The 21,692-nt window shown below is 41.4% G+C and overlaps 1 protein-coding gene across 2 annotated transcripts in view; it reads right to left on the minus strand.

The window, feature by feature from the left end:
* Positions 1-21,692, minus strand: part of EPS15 (epidermal growth factor receptor pathway substrate 15) — a 127,913-nt gene that overhangs the window by 29,198 nt on the left and 77,023 nt on the right. For both annotated transcript variants that reach the window (XM_075935959.1, XM_075935960.1), the window contains 3 exons: positions 19,016-19,172; positions 10,009-10,094; positions 327-399 (listed from right to left, as the gene is read on the minus strand). In XM_075935959.1, the coding sequence (XP_075792074.1) occupies positions 327-399; positions 10,009-10,094; positions 19,016-19,172 (316 nt within the window). The remainder of the gene's footprint in view (positions 1-326; positions 400-10,008; positions 10,095-19,015; positions 19,173-21,692) is intronic.

Here is a 21,692-nt window from a genome sequence, read left to right on the forward strand (position 1 = left end):
CCTAGATTAGGTCTTCAATCACAGAAAACAGAAATAACATTTGAATTTGCTGATTCTATGAAAACACTGTCATAGTCCTCTTAAAGTAAAGCCATTTAAAAAAAGGATATTTAGATTTAAAAAGAAATATTCCATAAGAGCAACAAATAATCCTCCCAACTAGGGATTTACTGTGATTTAATTTGACCAGTTTATTAGTCTTAATCTGCATGACACTGAAATATTTTCACTGGTGGTTTAAAGACTCAGTCATATTGCTGTAAGAATGAATGAATACATGCACCAAAATCAGAAGTGAAAAATGAGAAATGATATAGCCCATTTACCTGGATCTCACTTGTCCTCAGTTTGATAGTATCTTCTTTCTCCTTGAGTTCCTGTTCCACATTATTCTTTTCCCTAGAAGACCAACAAAATATGCAGGAATACTTAAGAACATCAGTTACAGCAGGCACAGTTATCCAACCCCCTAATCCTGTTTCTCTTTTTAAATACATAGTGAAACATTAAATAATAAAAAAATAGGGGGATCTCTGTTCCTTATTTATAAAGCAGATTATTTTACATTTGCCCAGCATTAAAAAAAAAGCTTTTGCATTAAAGTGTAGTTAGGCGAAAAGAACAGCTCAAAAAGGGAAAGGGAAGGAGGGGGAATCAATGAAATACTGTCTTCAGTGATCTCACTGTTGCCATGGAACAATTGTCTAACGAAGACTGCTGGGAAAAGTGGGAGGGATTGCATCAGCTTCCACACATTTAACCCTTGGAAAAACAGGTAAAACAACAAGCACACAGTACACAGCACCAAGATATCAACTAAAAAGTTAAGCTGTAGTCACAAGGTTTTTTGCACCATTTACAGAGAAGTTTAGAGGCAAAAAGGCTAATTTGTTTTTAACCAGATGAACTCATAGATCCCATATACAGATATACGCTATGTCACATCAGATCTACTTTCGTAGAAATATATTCAAGTTTAAGTAACAGTAATGATCACTGATAAATTCCTAGCTATCACTGACAATAACAGAAAAAGCCCCAAGTCAGACAAAAGCTTTTTTTTTAAAAAAAAAACATGTAAACAAGTGTTTATATCAAGAAATGCAACTCTCCCTTTGTTTGTGGGTGAACAAGACGGGTGAGCAAAAGCTTCTGAGCGGGCCTTGGGCTTTGATGCGGCCCGCAAGGCAATTACAGGTCCTGCCTCCAATGGGTGTGCACGGGGGACGGGGGAGAGATGTAGCTCAGCCCTGCCCCTCTACCCCCTGGTAGTCGCTGAAGAGGAGGCAGCGCCGGAACCAGTCCTGGCATGCCTAGCCACAACAGTGGTGCCTCCAAGGCCGGCCCCAGGCTGCCTGGCTGTGGCCATGTCATCTCCGGGGGTGGCCTGTGGCCACAGCACCTCTGGGGCCCGCCCCAAGCTGTGTAGTTGCATCAGTGGTGCCTCTGGGGCAGCCTTTCCTTGGCCACATCACTTCCAGGGCAGTCTGGCCGCTGGCCCTGGAGGTAGGCCTCAGCCGCAGCAACTGTAGTGCCTTGGGGCCGGCCCTGGACCGCGTGGCCATGGCAGCGGCACCTCAAGCCTCCAGGATGGCCTGTGGCTGCAGTGCATTGGGGCTGGCCCTGGATCACATGGCTATGGCAGCAGGGTCTCCAGCTCCACGTGGACGTGACAGTGGGGCCTCCCTCTGGGGCAGTCGCGAAAGCGTAGCTGCAGCTATTGCTTCAAGAGAGCATGAAGCCAGGTAAGGTTCCCCCTCATGCCCAGACTCTCCCCACCCCAATCCCATCACTTCCCTTCCCCCCAGGACCCAGCACCCCAGCTTGCTCCCACACCCTCCCTTGTTCTTGCACCCGCTCTTCTGGCCATACATGGTACCCTCCCTTGTTCCTGCTCCCTCCACGTGGCCAGACACCCTACGTCCAGCCTACTTCAGCTCCCTCTGAGATCCTGCACCCCATCCCTATCCTACTTGCTGGCAGGCCTGTCTTGCACATTGTACCCCCCATTTTTATCCCTATCCCAGAGCCTAAGGAGGTCCATAAAATTCACTAACTCCAGAACCCCAGAAAAGTAAATCTTGTCTATGGGAAGCCCTGAACCTCAGTTTCCCCCTTTCCTTCTCTTCCCTTCCCTTCCCCCCACAAGGCTGGAACACAAGAGGAGTGAGCTATCTCAGTTGGAGCCACATCAGTGTGAGTTGGGGGGTTTTGGAGGAGATTTTGCTTCTCATTTGTGTGGTTCCCAACTGACTTTTTTGTGGGTCAGTGACCTCAACCTTACCCTTCCATAAATAAAGAAAACATTGAAACCTTTTGTGTCAGACATAATATTTTACCCCGCCCCTTCTGCCCGGGGCCCACAGACACTTCCGAAATTTGTGAAGTGGCCCCCCCCCTTCCAAAATTATTGCCCACCCCTGCTTTACAATAACATCCAAAGCTTAACAAACCATTTTTTGTTAAAAGTTGTGTACAAGTTACTTCCTTGATAGGTCAATTTACTTTCCCCTCCATGGATTTTTTTTTTTAACACAGATAATTCTAGAACAAGTACACAAACCAAACACAGAAGAGCAGAAGAAAAACAGAAGCTTATCAAGGAAATCTTAGATTTATCATGCACATTTAATAATCAATTAACAGCTGCCAAATGTTACATCAGATTTTAAAAGTAATGTCTTAGTGATCACAGTAATTTAATAACATTTTCCAGTTGGTTTTTTTTGGTTGGATAAGGGTGAATGATGAAATATTCTTGCCCTCAGGCTGCACTACCTAACATTTTTGCTTTAAACTGAATGAGCAGTAATTTAGTTTTCTGTTAGGTTACATATTAAGAGGAACACTGATTATCAAAGAGCAAAAAAATTAACAGCTTTTTAACAAGCATGTTATATTTCGGTATTATTCTTTCTGATAATACCCTTTAATGAAAGTGACGTTTACTATTTTTGTGTCTGAATGGAAGCCTAACTGGGCCAAACTGCATTTTAATAAAGCTATTGTCTATTATTCTTTTTTGTGTAAGCCTTTGAGTTTGCAGAATTTCTTATTAACTGTTCATTAATAATGGAGATTGCCTATCTCCTAGAACTGGAAGGGACCTTGAATGGTCATTGAGTCCAGTCCCCTGCCTTCACAGCAGGACCAAGTATTATCCCTGATGATCCCTGTGGCAGTTGGGACTGAGAGCCTGCCATTGTTCCCTTGATTGCCTCTGATTAGCCTCAGGCTCAGCCTTCCCCTGTGTGACTCAGAAGGGGGCAGGCCTGACCTAGGCAAGCAGGCTTTAAAAAGCCAGAGCAGTGCGACCAAGGGAGCGAAGCGGACAGGGGACTGCAGACAGGGGAGTTGAAGAGGGAGAGCAAAGCGACCCCACCGCCGAAGAGGCTACCCGGTGAGAGTACAAGCTGTGGTGTGAGTGTGTGTGTGTGCCTGACTGTTTGAATTTTACAGTTTGAAGTGGTGTGAATTGAGTCTGATTCCAGGTGAGTGCTAGCAGTTTCAGTTTCAGCTTCTGTGGCAGTTGGGACTGAGAGCCTGCCATTGTTCCCTTGATTGCCTCTGATTAGCCTCAGGCTCAGCCTTCCCCTGTGTGACTCAGAAGGGGGCAGGCCTGACCTAGGCAAGCAGGCTTTAAAAAGCCAGAGCAGTGCGACCAGGGGAGCGAAGCGGACAGGGGACTGCAGACAGGGGAGTTGAAGAGGGAGAGCAAAGCGACCCCACCGCCGAAGAGGCTACCCGGTGAGAGTACAAGCTGTGGTGTGAGTGTGTGTGTGTGCCTGACTGTTTGAATTTTACAGTTTGAAGTGGTGTGAATTGAGTCTGATTCCAGGTGAGTGCTAGCAGTTTCAGTTTCAGCTTCTGTGGCAGTTGGGACTGAGAGCCTGCCATTGTTCCCTTGATTGCCTCTGATTAGCCTCAGGCTCAGCCTTCCCCTGTGTGACTCAGAAGGGGGCAGGCCTGACCTAGGCAAGCAGGCTTTAAAAAGCCAGAGCAGTGCGACCAGGGGAGCGAAGCGGACAGGGGACTGCAGACAGGGGAGTTGAAGAGGGAGTGACTGATGGTGATGAAGACCCGTAGCGCTTGTGCCAGTACTTCTCCTGTCTCCTCCACCTGTGCCTGTATCCAGACAGAGAACCTGAGCATGGATGCCTCTACCCAGGTCCTGGTGTGGTCTTGCTGTAGTTGTGGCTTGCAATTCCCACCGAGTGATCTCCAGGCTGGGGGAGACAACCGTTGTGAAAGGTGCCTGCTGGTGGAATCTCTCAGGCAGCAGGTGGGAGAGCTACAGGAGGAGGTGGCCAGGCTGAGGAGCATTCGAAGCCATGAGGAATTCCTGGACAGTATTCCTGTGGAGTCCACGGAGGTCACTGTCGTAGGATGTGGGACTGTTGACCAGCCACTTATGGAGGAGGCAGTGGTGCAGGGTGAGCACTGGCAGCTGGTTACTTCCGGCAGCGGGCAGTGTTCCACCCCTGCTCCTAACCCTCCCACTGTGTTGTTACATAACCGTTACACTTTACTTTCAGCAGGAGAAAAGGAGTCATCCCCCACAGTGGAGGAGACCAGGCCTTGCACCACCAAGGTTGAGCAGTCTCCTGCCACCACTGCGAGGAGGAAACGTAGGGTAGTGGTGGTTGGAGACTCTCTTCTGAGGGGAACGGAGGCACCCATCTGTCGCCCTGACAGTTCATCTCGAGAGGTATGCTGTCTGCCAGGGGCCCGTATCCGAGATGTTACGGAGGCATTGTCGAGGATTATCCGGCCCGCTGACTACTACCCCATGCTACTCATCCACGTGGGCACAAATGATACTGCCAGGTGTGACACTGAGCGGATCAAGTGTGACTACAGGGCTTTGGGAGTACGGGTGAAGGAGTTTGGAGCGCAGGTGGTATTCTCTTCTATCCTTCCTGTCAAAGGTAGGGGCCCGGGCAGAGAGAGGTGCATTCTGGAGGTGAATGCCTGGCTGCGACGATGGTGTCACCAGGAGGGATTCGGCTTCCTTGATCACGGGGTGCTCTTCCAGGAAGGACTGGTTGGCGGAGATGGAGTTCACCTTTCCAGGAGCGGGAAGGCCTTGTTTGGACACAGACTGGCTAACCTTGTGAGGAGGGCTTTAAACTAGGTTTGTCGGGGGCAGGTGAGCAAAGCCCACAGGTAAGTGCTGAATGTGCGGGACTGGGAGATGGGTTGGAAATGGGGGGGACTACGGCCTATAATGGCAAGGAGAAAGGAGGGTCAGGGCACAACAGGGAGGCAAGATCAAATCAGTATCTTAGATGCCTATATACAAATGCGAGAAGTATGGGTAATAAGCAGGAAGAACTGGAATTGCTAACCAATAAATACAACTATGATATCATTGGTATTACAGAAACCTGGTGGGATGGGACGCATGATTGGAATGTTGGTATGGAAGGGTACGGCTTGCTCAGGAAGGACAGACAGGGAAAAAAGGGAGGAGGGGTTGCCTTGTATATTAAAAATGTACACACTTGGACTGAAGTGGAGATGAATGTAGGAGATAGCTGTGTAGAGAGTCTCTGGGTTAAGCTAAAAGGGGTAAAAAACGAGGGTGATATCATGCTAGGAGTCTACTACAGGCCACCTAGCCAGGTGGAAGAGGTGGATGAGGCCTTTTTTAAACAATTAACAAAACTATCCAAAGCCCAAGATTTGGTGGTGATGGGGGACTTCAACTATCCAGACATATGTTGGGAAACTAACACAGCGAGGCACAGGCTATCCAATAAGTTTCTGGACTGCATTGGAGACAACTTTCTGTTTCAGAAGGTTGAAAAAGCTACCAGAGGAGAAGCTGTTCTGGATTTGGTTTTAACAAATAGGGAGGAACTAGTTGAGAACTTGAAAGTGGAAGACAGTATAGGGGACAGTGATCACGAAATAATAGAGTTCATGATCTTAAGGAAAGGTAGAAGGGAGACCAGCACAATTGAGGTAATGGATTTCAGGAAGGCAGATTTTGATAAGCTCAGAGAACTTGTAGGTAAGGTCCCATGGGAAGCAAGACTGAAGGGAAAAACAACTGAGGAGAGTTGGAAGTATTTCAAAGGGACGTTGTTAAGGGCCCAAAAGCAAACAATTCCGCTGTGTAGGAAAGATAGAAAATATGGCAAAAGACCAGCTTGGCTTAACAAGGAGATCTTGCATGATCTCAAAATAAAAAAGGAGTCTCATAAAAAATGGAAATTAGGACAAATAACAAAGGATGAATATAGGCAAGCAACACGGGAATGCAGGGGCAAGATTAGAAAGGCAAAGGCACAAAATGAGATCAAATTAGCTACAGGCATAAAGGGAAACAAGAAGACCTTTTATAAATACATTAAAAGCAAGAGGAAGACCAAGGACAGGGTAGGCCCACTGCTTAGTGAGGAGGGAGAAGCAGTAACAGGAAACTTGGAAATGGCGGAGATGCTCAATGACTTCTTTGTTTCGGTCTTCACCGAGAAGTCTGGAGGTGTGCCTAACGTAGTGAATACAAGCAAAGAGAGGGTAAGTTTAGAAGATAGGATACACAAAGAACAAGTTAAAAATCACTTAGGAAAGTTAGATGTCAGCAAGTCACCAGGTCCTGATGAAATGCATCCCAGGATACTCAAGGAGCTGATAGAGGAGGTATCTGAGCCTTTAGCTATGATCTTTGAAAAATCATGGCAGACAGGGGAGATTCCAGAAGACTGGAAAAGGGCAAATATTGTGCCCATCTATAAAAAGGGGAATAAGAACAACCCAGGAAACTATAGACCGGTCAGTTTAACGTCTGTCCCAGGGAAGATAATGGAGCAGGTAATTAAGGAAATCATATGCAAACACTTGGAAGGTAATAAAGTGATAGGGAATAGCCAGCATGGGTTTGTGAAGAACAAGTCATGCCAAACTAATCTGATAGCTTTCTTTGATAAGATAACGAGCCTTGTGGATAAGGGAGAAGCGGTGGATGTCATATACCTAGACTTTAGTAAGGCATTTGATACGGTCTCGCATGATATTCTTATTGATAAACTAGGCAAATATAACTTAGATAGGGCCACGATAAGGTGGGTGCATAATTGGCTAGATAACCGTAGTCAGAGAGTGGTTGTTAACGGTTCTAAATCCTGCTGGAAAGGGATAACAAGTGGAGTTCCTCAAGGGTCTGTTTTGGGACCCGTACTGTTCAATATCTTCATCAATGATGTAGATATTGGGATAGAGAGTACGCTTATTAAGTTTGCAGATGATACCAAACTGGGTGGGGTTGCGACTTCTTTGGAGGATAGGGACATAATTCAGAATGACCTTAGCAAGTTAGAGAAATGGTCGGAGGTAAACAGGATGAGGTTTAATAGAGAGAAATGCAAAGTGCTCCACTTAGGAAGGAACAATCAGTTCCATACATACAAGATGGGAAGCGACTGTCTAGGAAGGAGCATGGCGGAAAGGGATCTAGGGGTCATAGTGGACCACAAGTTGAATATGAGTCAACAGTGTGATGCTGTTGCAAAAAAAGCAAATATGATTCTAGGTTGTATTAACAGGTGTGTTGTAAGCAAAACTCGTGAAGTCATTCTGCCGCTCTACTCTGCACTAGTTAGGCCTCAGCTGGAGTACTGTGTCCAGTTCTGGGCGCCACATTTCAAGAAAGATGTGGAAAAATTGGAAAGGGTACAGAGAAGAGCGACAAGAATGATTAAAGGTTTAGAGAACATGACCTATGAAGCCAGGCTTCATGAACTGGGCTTGTTTAGTTTGGAAAAAAGAAGATTAAGGGGGGACATGATAGCGGCTTTCAAATATCTAAAAGGGTGTCACAAGGAGGAAGGAGAAAATTTGTTCCTCTTGGTTTCTGAGGACAGGACAAGGAGTAATGGGCTTAAAGTGCAGCAGGGGAGGTTTAGATTGGACATTAGGAAAAAATTCCTAACTGTCAGGGTGGTCAAATATTGGAATAAATTGCCAAGGGAGGTGGTGGAATCTCCCTCTCTGGAGATATTTAAGAACAGGTTAGATAGACATCTGTCAGGGATGGTGTAGACGGAGCTTGATCCTGCCTTGAGGGCAGGGGGCTGGACTCGATGACCTCTCGAGGTCCCTTCCAGTCCTAGGATTCTATGATTCTATGAATTTTTGTCCCAAATCCCTAAATGGCCTCCACAAGGATTGAACTCACAATCCTGGGTTTTGCAGGCCAATGCTCAAACCACTTAGCTATCCCTCCCCCTCAACAGTGATGTTGAGTTTTTAAACAATCTGTTATCATGTATAATAAAAATTATGCACATTTCCCTCTTAATTCAGTGAATCAGTTATTGTTATGTAATAGCAATTCCAGGGACTCACTATGTTCCACAAAATGTAAGTGGGGGAAAAAATCACTAAGGATGCACAGTGGAAACATGTCAAAAATTGTACCAATTCAGGTTTCCTTTTCTTCCTTAATTTTGCAGAGAGTAAAGCTCTCGATCCCAATAAAGCATGTTCCAGAGATACTAAGAATGAAGCCAGGTTGAAAAATACTCCTAAACCCACTGAGTCATATCAAGCACAGTAAATATTCGTGCATTTCATTATTCTTGGCAATAAAGATAATATTTGAACACTACTAGGAATTACATGTAAAATGCATGTTTTCACAGAGGGTCCTTTCTGTGCTGCTGTTAATGCTAAGTCCAAGGGACTAAGTGCATATAGCATTAGGTTTCAATTGCAGACCATGAATCACTGATAGTGTTCAAAGAGAGAAAAAAACTGAAATATTGAATCAGATGTCAAAAGAAGGAGGATCTTTGCCGAGGGGATGGTGGAAAAACTAGGATGGTAGTGGGAAAGAAAGCCAGGAAGAGGGGCAGGAAAAACTAGGGATAACCCCCAAGTCACACTGCAGAAAACAGATCCAGACATCTCATCTTGTTACTTCCAGGGGCCGCGACAGTATATGTGGTATGTTCATCTCTGCCAGAGACTGGAGTGAGTAGTCAAAACAGGGGCCCCAGTCCTGATCGTTAGTGGGGGAAGTTTCTGCTGTTCTTGGAGAACGGCTCCACCTCTTGTAGGCCCTGCCCTGCTTCTCTCACACATGTGGATGGGGGAGGCTTTTAGGAGAGCTGCCTCTCCCCACGTTAAGTGGCAGCACTGGCTGGGCCTGTCACTACTCCCATGCTCCTCTTTTAGATAAACATCTACCTATAAAATCCCAAAGCTAAAGAATTCTTCAAAAAACAAGGATAGGTTGCCTCCAATCCATCACTGGTGGTGATTGCACTACGCTTTATTTTTGTTAAAAATTCCACAGCCACGCTCCCTTTGCTGAATCCTCCCTTCTCCACCCGATTAGTCTGAATACTACCAACAAAATAAGTACTTATGTTTTATTACACAAATTCTCCAACCTGAGGGTATTCACAAACATTGTCTAATGATTCTGTCTACCCTCTTTACTTCTACAACCTTTTCTTAGAATCTTGATAGGAATTTATCATCATTACAACTGTTCTACATACATATGAGTCTCCAAAGATTTCCCTCTGCTTTTCTTCTATGGTATTTATAATAAAACCTGTCCATTTAGAATTTAACACAAATTCAGAGTCTGTCTACAGATTAAGTGTACAAGCTCCAGGTGATCATCTTTATAAAGGTGCATACATATCTTGCTATCTAATAAAAAGGTAATTACCATGCAGCAAGCAAGACAATATGCCTATGCTCAAGCCTCTACTACCCACTTGTTTCCCCTCCACACACCAGCACAAGTTAAAATCTTATATTGCACAAATTAAACTAACACCTTTTAGACTCAACAGAAAACGATGTCAATATGACATCAACACTTCTGCAAAGAATGACCATAGTGACTCTAATAGAAAAAACAGCACATTGCCAATAGTTTGCTGAATTACTATTAGGGTTTAAAATACCAAATTATTTTAAAATATACTAAATAAGCCATTTTTGAGTAACTAAGATATGAGACAGTTGTAATTCTCCTTTACCTACCTCTGCAGATCAACTATCTCATTGTTTAAAGTATCAAGCTCTTTAATTGCAGAAAAATCTGCCACTGGAGTCAATCCTACAGCGCTCTGCAAAACAGAAAATAAATGCCTTAATTTATAAAATACAAACTAAACTTAGTATTGAGGTCTATGGTAACAAATGAAACGTACAGTTGTTAATTTTAAGCCTACTCTTCTAAAACTGCTCCTCTCCATCAACACTACAGTGAAACTAAAGTGAAAACCCTCAGAACTTTTACCTTGCAATAACAAAGTTTGACTGAAATAAAGATTTAGAGGGTGTAGAAGTTATATTGATTATACATTTTGTAGAACTATTTTATTTCATGTCCCATATGTTTAATATCACCACTATACTGGCAATACAAAATACCTGGAGAAAATGCTTCTCAATCTTAAGTAATAATGACAGGCTCAGTAAAAAGCTGGGTCCATTTCTCTTTGGGCAAGAAGAGGAGATGGTGATGTCAATAGGACCCATCAGTCTAACCTAAAACAAAATACAGGACTATGTAGCACTTTAAAGACTAACAAGATGGTTTATTAGATGATGAGCTTTCGTGGGCCAGACCCACTTCCTCAGATCAAATAATAGAAGAAATAGTCCTGTATTTTGTTTCAGCTACACCAGACTAACACAGCTACATCTCTATCACCAGTCTAACCTAAGGCACTGTCATGATAATTAAGTCAAAGATCTGACTGATGTCTCTGAATTAGAAATCAACACAATCCAAGCCAATACAAAAAAAATCAACAATTGTTTGTAAAGAATAAAGGCTTAAAGATCAAAAGCTTTAAAGAAAATACTATAAAACACTATCTTATTCACAAAATATTACTGTCAAACTATATTATCTGCCATAATTCAAAGTTGTGTTTCTCCTGCAAAGGTTTGTCATTCCATAAATTCATCCAAACTCCGAATCCTGATCTTAAGCCTTGACATAGAAAAGCCTTCACATATATTTTACTTTTAAAAAGTTTTTTGATAATTAACACTTGGCTAGTTTTCTATTAAATTAATCACAAAACTAAAACCATTAAGACAATGTTTCCTACGTACCTGTAAAGTTTACAGAAGATTGTTGCTTGTGGGATTATTGAAATTTGAAAATAAAAAAAATGTACATGAACTAAAAAAGTGTGAACTTAAAATAAATTGATTAAACTGTATTAAGCCCTCATGTGGAAGTATTTAATTAGAATTAAAATGTTTCTAATTAGGTTCATCTTAACTCATTTTCAAAGTAAATTAAAATGAGTGGATCAAGGCCATTTCAATTCTGATTCCGTATGTCCACAGTGTCTTGATGTAGCTTAATTAAGCCACTTTAAATTCACACTTTTAGATCATTCACATTTTTCTGAGTATCCCAAGACAGACAAGACCGAAGGTATGATGCTCTAAGTTGGACAGCAAGCCCACCTTCACCCTGAAGTGGAGGCTTGTGTCCTCAGTAGTTGGTTCCTTTCTATGATAACTGAGACTTGGCACATGTAATCTCAGTGACAGTCAGCATTAGCCTGACTCACCCTCTGACATCATGGATTGGTAGCTGGACAAAATTTGGGTGAGTGTTGTTGCCCCTCAGCCTCTCTCTTTGCACTAGGGCAGCCAGAAACAGGCTATATTTCTTTGGGCCACGACCCAATGATAGGTTAATTTGGCCCTATATGTGCAGATGCACATAGATTCTAAAACCTCCCTGCAATCCATCATCTGGGAAGCACTGGAATAGCAACACTAAAGATGGTAGCCATTCTTTAGAAAACATTGTTTTTATTCTAGGGCATCCTATCTGCATATGGCGGTTTCCTATACATCTCACTGGCTTCCTTAAACAGGACTTTAACGGGATCTTTCCTTTCTCAGCCCAAGAACAATATTTTCTGCCCAAGAACAGATACAAAGCTATTAAATGTAACCACATAAATGTCATAAAATTGGAGCTGTGCATTAGCTAAATATATTTTGTACAAAGGAAAGAAAACTGCACGAAATTGTGAATGGTAACATATGGCAATTAGAACACATTCCCTTGCATGTATGATTTTTTTTTTACAAAAATTGATAAAATAAGAGTTTGTATTCAATTTCAGTTCTATTCGGAAAAGGGACTCAACACAGCATTATGGAGTTCCTTGTGATCCAGTGACTCCAGATCAAATATGTTACATTTACAAAAAGTGTTTTTTTTTTCTAACTGCACAAACTCTGGTCTGGTAATGCCACCCTCTCCATCTCCATGTTCTCAGGCACCCCTCAGTTAAGAGAGATTCCCATTTCATGCTTTACTTTATTGCTTTGATTTAAAACATTCATGCAATGAAGCAGAACATATACAAATACATGCATAAGTTGTAAAAATGATATAAACAAAATTCAATGTTCACCATTTGTCAAGCCCGGAAAAAAACAAACCAATCAAGCAACAAAACCTGAACCTTTAAGGGTCATGCAGGGCACAGTTTCTCCAGGCTAAATTATACCCTGACTTAAACCAACAACAGAGGTGTAACCCAGCTTGACTTTCAATTCCCAAATGGAGCTGTATGGCATGGCACCTAAAAAAGCAAACCTCATTTTACTTCTAAATTGCACATATTTGGTGTGGGAGCAATCAAAAGACAAAATCAGAACTCTTCAATGCTGTTGTTACACCCTAATGCACACACTTTTGTAATGTTTAGAAACTTGGAGACTACAGAATAGAGGACCAAGTAGTAGGTAAAGTCAGGCAGGATACAATGGTGGTGGTGTCCAGGTATGGCCACACAAACATGGCAATACACTTCAACTTTACATGAACGTAAGAACAGCTATATTGCGTCAGTCTAAAGGTCCATTTAGCCCAGTATCATGTCTTCTGATAATGGCCAATGCCAGGGGCCCCAGAGAGAAAGAAAAGAGCAGATAATCATCAAGTGAGTCATCCGATGTCCCCTGTTCCCAGAGTCTAGCAGGCCATTAATGGATGTATCCACCATTAATTAATATAGTTCTCTTTTGAACCTTGTTATATTCTTGTCCTTCCCAGCATTCTCTAGCAAAGAGTTCCACAAATTGAATGTACACTTTATGAAGAAATACTTCCTCCTGTTTGTTTTAAACCTGCTTATTAATTTCATTTGGTGGCTCCTAGTTCTTGTGTTGAGAGGGAGTAAATAAACCTTTCTTATTTAATTTTTCTATATCAGCCATTATTATATAGACCTCCATCATATCCCCCCCTTAGTTGTGTTATTAATCTCTCTTCACATGGAAGCCTTTCATACCTCAATTTTTGTTATCCCTTTCTGAATCTCTTCCAATTCTAGCACATCTTTTTTGTGGTGGGGTAACCACATCTACATGCAATATTCAAGATGTGGTGGCACCATGGATTTATATAAAGTCAATATGATATTTTCTGTCTTATTATATATCCCCTCCTTAATAATTGCCAACATTCTATTTGCTCTTTTGACTGTTGATGCATGTTGAATGCATGTTATGAGAAGACTCTCTACAATGTCTTCAAGATCTCACTCGAGCGGAAACAGCTACAGGCTGAAACTCTCCTAAGTGGGATTCTCTGGTCCGGCAACATGCAAAGTCTGGCACGAATGTTGCAGGACCAGAGAGCCCTGATGGAGGACCAGCAGCAATGATTCCTTCAGGGCCAGCAAGGCAACTGGCTGCCTGCAGTGAGCAGATGGTGGGGCCGTCTAGCATGTGGCATTGAGTCTGGTTGGTGGGCACGGCTGCCCAACAGGGTCGGCAATGCAGCAGGACCAGCACGGGGTGTAGAGCCAAGCTGGAGGCCAGCAGGCGGGGGCAATAGCAGGGGTCAATACCTCCCCAGTCCAGCAAAATCCCTTATCCAGGACCAGTGAGATCCCAACAATGCTGGAGCAGGGAGGTCCAACCTGTAAAATTTAGACCCACCTCCTTTTACATGTATAATTGGAATTATGTTTTCCAGTGTACATTATTTTGCATTTATCAACCTTGAATTTCATCTGCCTTTTTGTTGCCCAGTCACCCAGTTTTGTGAGATCCCTTTGTAGTTCTTTGCAATCTGCTTTAGACTTAACTTTCTTAAGTAGCCTCGTATCATCTGCAAATTTTGCCACCTCGCTGCTTACCCCTTTTTCCAGCTCATTCATGAGTATGTTGAATAGGACTGTTGGGGGACACCACTCCATTCTGAAAAATGACACTTTGTTTCCTATCTTTTAATCACTTTCCAACCCATGAGAAGACCAGCCCTCATCTCCCATGACTGCTTATGCTGTTTAAGATCCTTTGGTGAGGAACCTTGTAAAAGGCTTTCTGAAAATCTAAGTGAATTATATCCAATGGATCCCTCTTGTTCACATGCTTGTTGACCCCCTCTAAGAATTCTATTAGATTGGTGAGGCATTATTTACAAAAACCATGTTGACTGTTCCTCAATAAATTATATTCGTGTGTTTGAATTTTATTCTTTACTATAGTTTAATCTAGTTTGCTTAGTACGGACATAAGGCTTACTGTCATGTAATTGCTGGTGTGATGAACAGGAGGGGTATTACCCTTTTCTGGATATTCCTACTATTCAGTTAAACAAGTTGCCTGTAAAGGTTAAAACCATAGACAGTGTATCCTAGAGAGTCTCCAGCAATGGTAAGGAAGCAGGAAGTGTTTGCAGGAAGCCAGGAAAGCCAATGAAAAGTGTGTCCGTTTTTTAATTGGAAGCAGTGGTCTTCCTGTGACAGTCTTTGTGTGACCAGAGCAGAGCTGGACAGACATGAGTTAAGCCAGAAAAACAGGCATGGAATATTCAGACACATCCATGCCTAGGAAAGTCCTGATCTTAAAACTACAAATTTCTGAGTAGAACAGGGAATGTATAGTCAGACGCTACCAGGTTATTTTCTTTATTTTGGGGTTTGTTCAACTTCTCTGGGCTGAGCCCCTGTATTATTCCCCCATTCACACACTGTAACTTTTAAACTGAATCCCAGAGAAGCAATTCTGTGCCTTTAATTTTTCTCATACAGTTGCTCAGTAACATCTAAACAACCAAATAATGTTTTGCCAAGCATGTTTTCTTTGTTTTAATAAAAATCACCTTGAGTCAGTTTATTCAAGAACTCATCCTAAAGAGGGTCACCAAATTCAGTATGCAGCTTCCTTTTATCATAACTTAAAGCACAGTCAGAGTTTGAGTGTACTAAGACAATGGGATGTGCATGGAATTTGATTGTTTCTTATAAAATGGAAAAGGAGGGATCTGATAGGAGGGACAGTTCTACTGCAGAATAATCAGGGAGGGGGAGGGGGAAAAAGGGGGAAGCTAGGGGGCAAACATGGGAACCGTGACAGCTATGTACTACATATTTGAGTTTGTCTTTTTGTGTGTCTGTCTGGCCCAGCTGTGCCCAGTGCAGCAGCCATTGATAGGCATTTTTCACCTGACCCCCAGTAAATATAAAATCACTGCTGATTAAATTTAAAGATGAGAGAGTGGTGAAGTGACAAACAGTGAGACGGACAGGGCAGTCAGACATAGCAATCTGGATCACACAGTAAATGGTACACATTCAAAACATGCTTTAGTGCAACCAGATACAAAAATATACCTCTAGGAACAATGAATGCAGGCCATACCTACAGCATGGGTGACTGTATAATGGAAAGCAGGGACTGAAAATAATTTGGTGGCATACTGGACAAGCAATAAATACAACATGAGCTCTCAATAAAATCCTGTGGCAAAAATAATTAATGAGTTCCTGGGATATTATAAATAGGAAAAGTAGTGAGGATTTTAATTGTGCATACAGCACTGGTGAAACCAATACCAGAATACTTCATTTAGTTCTGGTGCCCCACATCTTAAAAAGAATGTTAAAAAATTGGAGCGATTACAGAAAATTAACCTATTACATCACCCACTCTCTTCCTCCAAGAAATCAATTATATTCATTCTTGCTGACAGGCATGTTAGTAAAGGTAGAAATCTATCAAGAAAATGATTACTTGTCAACCCATATCTTTCTTCCACCTCAACAGAGAGTCATGCTATATGATTACATCTGTTGATATTTTTTGCTCCTGGAATGTCATTACATTGGCAGAAGGCATCAAAAGACTAAAAGTGCAGTTCTCATTCTGCACAAGCCACAGTATGACACACCACTTCAGTAGTTGTCAGAAGCCTTCCACACCCTCACCTTAATTTGTAGTTGTCCCATATAAATCCCAAGTGGGGACAAACAGTTGTCTACATGAGATCTTTTGAGAAGAGCTGAATGTTCAGTCAGATAACAGCTTAATAAATTCATGAATTCCTTTATAATCTTCAAAAGGATGGGAGAGATTTACAAAAGCAGCTGAAACTCATTTCCTTCCCTATTTCACTTTGTGCGTTGGAAGTGAAAATTCACTGAAAATCTCAGTTCATCTCAGTATTTTAAGAAGGTATCACATGATATATTTATAAAAAGTAGCAAGCAACACTGATCTCAACTAGTGTGTACCAAGTCTGCACATGAAATGTTCCACAAAATATTCCGTAACAGCATGGATATTAGCACCAGTGATAATGCCAGTCAACTGTTTGGGGGTGTTTAGCCTATATTTAAAAATAAGTAGTCCCGTGGCATCTTAGAGACAAACAAAAATATATAGTAGCATGAACTTTCATAGGTAAGATGGAGTTGGAGTGGAAAGAACAGAAACTAAGATATATATAACAGCAAAAGAAGTACCTATTAATTGTAGGACCCATGTTAATGAAGCTAATTAAGTGGGCTGGATGTATCCCAATTCATAGTTTTTTATATGAAGATGCAGATGTCAAAGACAGGAGAAATTGGTTTGTAGTGGGTTAACCAGTTAATGTCCTTCTTCAAGCCAAGGGTAACTGTCAGATTTGTAGATAAATTCCAGTTCTGCAGTCTCTCTTTGTAATTGGGTGGTGAAATTCCTTTGTAGAAGAATGGCTACTTTTAAATCCATGATTGAGTGATCAGGTAGGTTAAAATGTTCCTTTACGGCTTTGTATGTGCTACCATTTTTATGTCTGATTTGTGTCCTTTTGTCCTTTATTGTAGAGACTGTCCGTTTTGGCCAATATACACGGCAGAGGGGCATTGCTGGTAGTTGATGGCATATATCACATTAGAGGATATACGGTTGCACGAGCACCTGATGTTGTAGCTTATGTGGATTGGTCCTGTGATGGTGTCGCTTGTATAGATACATGACCCTAGTTAGCAACCAGGTTTGTTGCAAGAGCAGGTTCCTGAGTAAGTGTGGGTCAACACCATTACAGGACCTAACCAAAGAGAGACTGCATAACTGGAATTCATCAACAAATTTGACACTGTTACCCTGGGTTTTAAATAAAGACATTACCTGGTTATTGTACTGCAAAGCTAATTTCCCCTTGCCTTTGTCATCCACATCTTCACATTAACATGGGTCCTAAAATTAACAAGCACTTCTTTTGCTGTTTTATATATCTATCTTGGATTCTGTTATTTCCACTACAACGTGTCCGATGAAGTGGGTTTTACCCACAAAAGTTCATGACACTATATATTTTTGTTAGTCTCTAAAGTGTCACAGAATTACTCATTTTTAAAATTGCAGACTAACACGGCTTCCCTCTGAGGCTTTTTTATACTATATTAATTTTGATTGGATGAAGTATGTTACATTATTTTTATGTGCTGCTGAAGTTTAGAATACAAACACAAAAGCTACTAACATTTACCCTCCATAGATGGCTGCACTTCTCTGATAACTCTGATAATCAAAGATGCTAACAAATAGTTTTTAAATGTTGGTACAAATTTATAAAGCAATTTAGGACCCGACAGATGAAAAGCCAGTCTATTGAAAAAGGCTAAATTTTCAATATCAGCATAACGAGTATCTACCTAAAATGTTATGCTATTTCAAAAACTGCGCAACAGACATTTAGATATGTTCATTTTCAAGCCAACAGATATTATATATTAGGAAAAGCAAAGAACCTCTAACCTTGAGAAAGCAGAGTTAAGAAACTGACAGAATAATAAAGATGTAAAGCAGAGTGGTGCTGAATGGAAAAAATAGTCCAAACTGGAAAAGACAGAAAAGAAAGCAAAAACACAAAAAAGATTAGTAAACGAGCAAATAAAGCAAGTTGCTGTTGTTTTAACGGAATGTAAAAAAAAATTAGGTATCATTTGCAAAAACCTCAGAAATCATGCAAAACTTCAAATTTATCATTTTTCAGGTGAGAATTTCTCATTCTGTTTATTATGAAAATAATACAGCCATGTCCATGTTTAGCAAAACTAAGAGAAAATGTTAGTAACAACAGCTATTGCAATGCATCATACACAGGTAAGATTGTTTTGTAAGCTGTTAACTGCCCTACTGAACACAACTTTAAGCAATTAAAAGGCACTGAGTCAATACAGCAATGGATTGTTTAAAGGCCAAAGGATATTTGAAACATTATTATTTATACAAGTGGATAGTTTTAAAACATGTTTTTAAAAATAATTAACCACAGAGCTGCACGCAGGTTTAATTTATTTTAGTAGAGACTGACTTCTTGAAAGAGGAAAATATGAAAATACCACTTTTATAAAAGGCTTCAATATTAAGGAAAAGGATAATTCGTTCATGTAATATTTCAGATCCATAATGAAGTTCATCCTTGGATACTCAGGAATACATTTATTTCGGACAAGCTGATTTCATGATTCCTCAACAGCAATGTTTATTTGCTTGATTGACTAATGTAGTAAATACATCTACTAAGAAAGCATTCACGTAGTCATATTTATAGATGTAAACTGACAGAAACACTACATGTATTCATGGCAATTAATCTTGTTTTTTCTTTATAGTACAACCATGAATTAAGTATAGATTTTAAAAATTGGTTTTAATTTGTTAATAGCTCGAACTCAAGAGTTTGTTTAGTATGTTTGAGGTTTGTACTTAAAATCCTTACCTTTTGTAAGCTGGCCCTGTCTGATGGAGGGATCATTTCTGCAGTCAGAACCTGAGGAGGATCAATGCCCTTTGTTAATTTCTGATTGATTAAATGGAAAGCCAAGGCAAATTGTTCTTTTGAAAGCTTTCCACAGTCCTTTGTGTCACAAAGGGCCCTGTACACAAAACAAAGACAGAGAATAGATGATTAAGTGCAACACTCCATTTCTACTAGTACAATATTATTCAGGGATGCATCCGCAAATAGTAGAAAATTGTTTTACATCTTCTAATCACCTTACAAACAGCAATGAATCCTCATCACTGAGAGAAGTGGGTATTATTCTCCTTTCTAGCCCCTCTCCCTGCCACTCCCACCCCCTTTATTCCTTACACATATATAGGAGAACTTCTGGATCTCCCAAGCAGCAGACTGGGATTTCACAAACAATTCCCCAAAAAATGATGTCCTGGAATGGACTTATCCAGGATGGTAAGTCTCATAGTTCTACACCTTTCTACTATATGGGACCACACATGCTAACTTCTCCTAGAGGTTCAAATGTGAGACATCAAGAAGGAATCCCGGATGTCTACTATATGTAGTTTGACCAGTTGTCCCAGTTTTATAGACTATCCTGATATTTGAGGCGGTGTCTTATATAGGCCCCTATAATCTGCCCACATCCTGATTTTTCACACTTGTGCTCTGATCAACCTTACCACATGGTGGCAGCAGTGAGGGTCACGTTTCAGATTCTGTAATGTTCATATTGTTTCCAAAGCCTTTCATACAAAGCCCAAGTGGGCAGAAGTAGCTGAGCATCAGGTTAGAAGCACATGACTGCTTATGCAGCCTCAATGAAATAACAGTTTTTTCTTATTTGGCACCCTGCTCTTCTGACATTGCTGCCCTTGTAGACAAAAGGCTGAAGATTACAAATCACTGGAATTGATTCCTTCTGCCTCTAGAGAATCCTTTTCTACACAGAAAAAGGGTAATAGAGGGCATCTGCCCAAAGTGGACTGTTAAGAGGAGAGGGGTGCACTGTGCTTACTGAAGTGGCCTAAGATCATTGTCAAGATGCTTAAGGGATATGGAGCAGAGGAGAGAGATTTTTTCCTGTTTTTTTTTTCCTCCAGCTTTGCTCTCTTCTAAAGCAGCTGCAGGGTCAGTGGCAAACTGCAGCACCTCAGAAAGAGAAGCCAAAAGGAAAAATATCACAAGACAAAAATACAGCTCTGGGATACAGCTGAAATGATGAGTTACTGAACCAAGTTAATATAAATCTGAAATAAAGTTTTGGAATTCTCCTCAGAAGAGCTCGGCATTGTGAGGTCTAGCTAAGCCTGTCTGTCACTGTAGAGAGAGAACAAAACTGGAGAGCATTACAGAAGGCAGGACATTCCACTGATTCGAATAATGTGACTGGTCTGGTTCTGTCTAAGGCACAAGTCAGCTGGACACTCAATGTATGAATATATGGAACGTAGCCTTGAAAAATTGAGTGATTTTTCAAGATACTAAGCACCTGAAGCCCCATTTCATTTCAGGCAGGTTTCCAGCATTCAAAAAGCTGGAAAACCAAGCCATTATTAATTTGCTCAAGGCTAAACAGCTAACTCATGACAGAGCCAGGTTAAGAAATCAACTCCTAGACCTATTCTCAGGGTACTAGATCGGGGTGGCCAAACTGTTACAGACGAAGAGCCAAAATAGTGGTGGATACAGCACAAAAAGCCTAAGGAAAAAAGTGTTGGGGGGAAGCCCCGGCCACCGCATTTTGTCGAGCAAAAAAAGGAGGGGCACCCAGCCGCCACCCTTTCAAGAGCAGAGCAGGCATTGCCCTTTTAACGCGGCCATTTTGAACTCTGCACAGGATGCTGCGACTCCGGCTCTGTATGGCAGACACACACACGCTGACCCTTTCAGAGCCGCAAGTGCGGGAGCCTCAATTTTTTCTTTGAAGAGTCACTTGCGGCTCGCAAGCCACAGGTTGGCCACCCCTGTACTAGATGCCTCAGATATCAACTGAAACATTAACTAAGGTTTTTTAACCTAGTACTTGCAAAAAGTCTCCTACAAAAATGTACTAAGTGAAGTAAAAGTCTTATGTCTAAAGAGTTTAAAATGTAAAAAAATGATGTATGCATTACAAAAGAAAATACTGTAGGATCTTTTATTTCCCAGTCCAACATTTAGCAGACAAATCTCCATAGCAAAGATCAGTTTTGGCAAATTCAAAATTGATAAAATTCATAATTATATTGTAAACTTATTGCCACAGGAAGTCACTGAGGCCAAGAACATAGCAAGAATCAAAACAGGAAAAAGTATCCTTGTTTATCTGAAAAAATTTCCTTTCTTTTAAGATTTAACAGTCACAGATGTGTTTCAAAGAGAACGTCAGCCTGTTTTCAAATAGAGAACAGAACCAGACCGCTCAGTCACTGGAAACAGGGTATTGTCATGCCTCATCAAATTCCCTCCAGTTGACAACTTCCACAGTAAGGATAATTTAAATCTACTTTCCTAAATTACACAATGCATTAAATAGAATTTGAGGAAAAAAACACCAAAATGTATCATACTGCTAAGCACGGCAAATTCTACCTCAGCTGCGGCGCTACCATAACTTGCCCTCCTCCCATCCCTGTTCTGGACAGGGGCTATTGCTGGACTAGTCTCTGTCTGC

This window comes from Pelodiscus sinensis, chromosome 9 (genome assembly GCF_049634645.1).
Source record: "Pelodiscus sinensis isolate JC-2024 chromosome 9, ASM4963464v1, whole genome shotgun sequence".
In the NCBI taxonomy this organism is placed as follows: Eukaryota; Metazoa; Chordata; order Testudines; family Trionychidae; genus Pelodiscus; species Pelodiscus sinensis.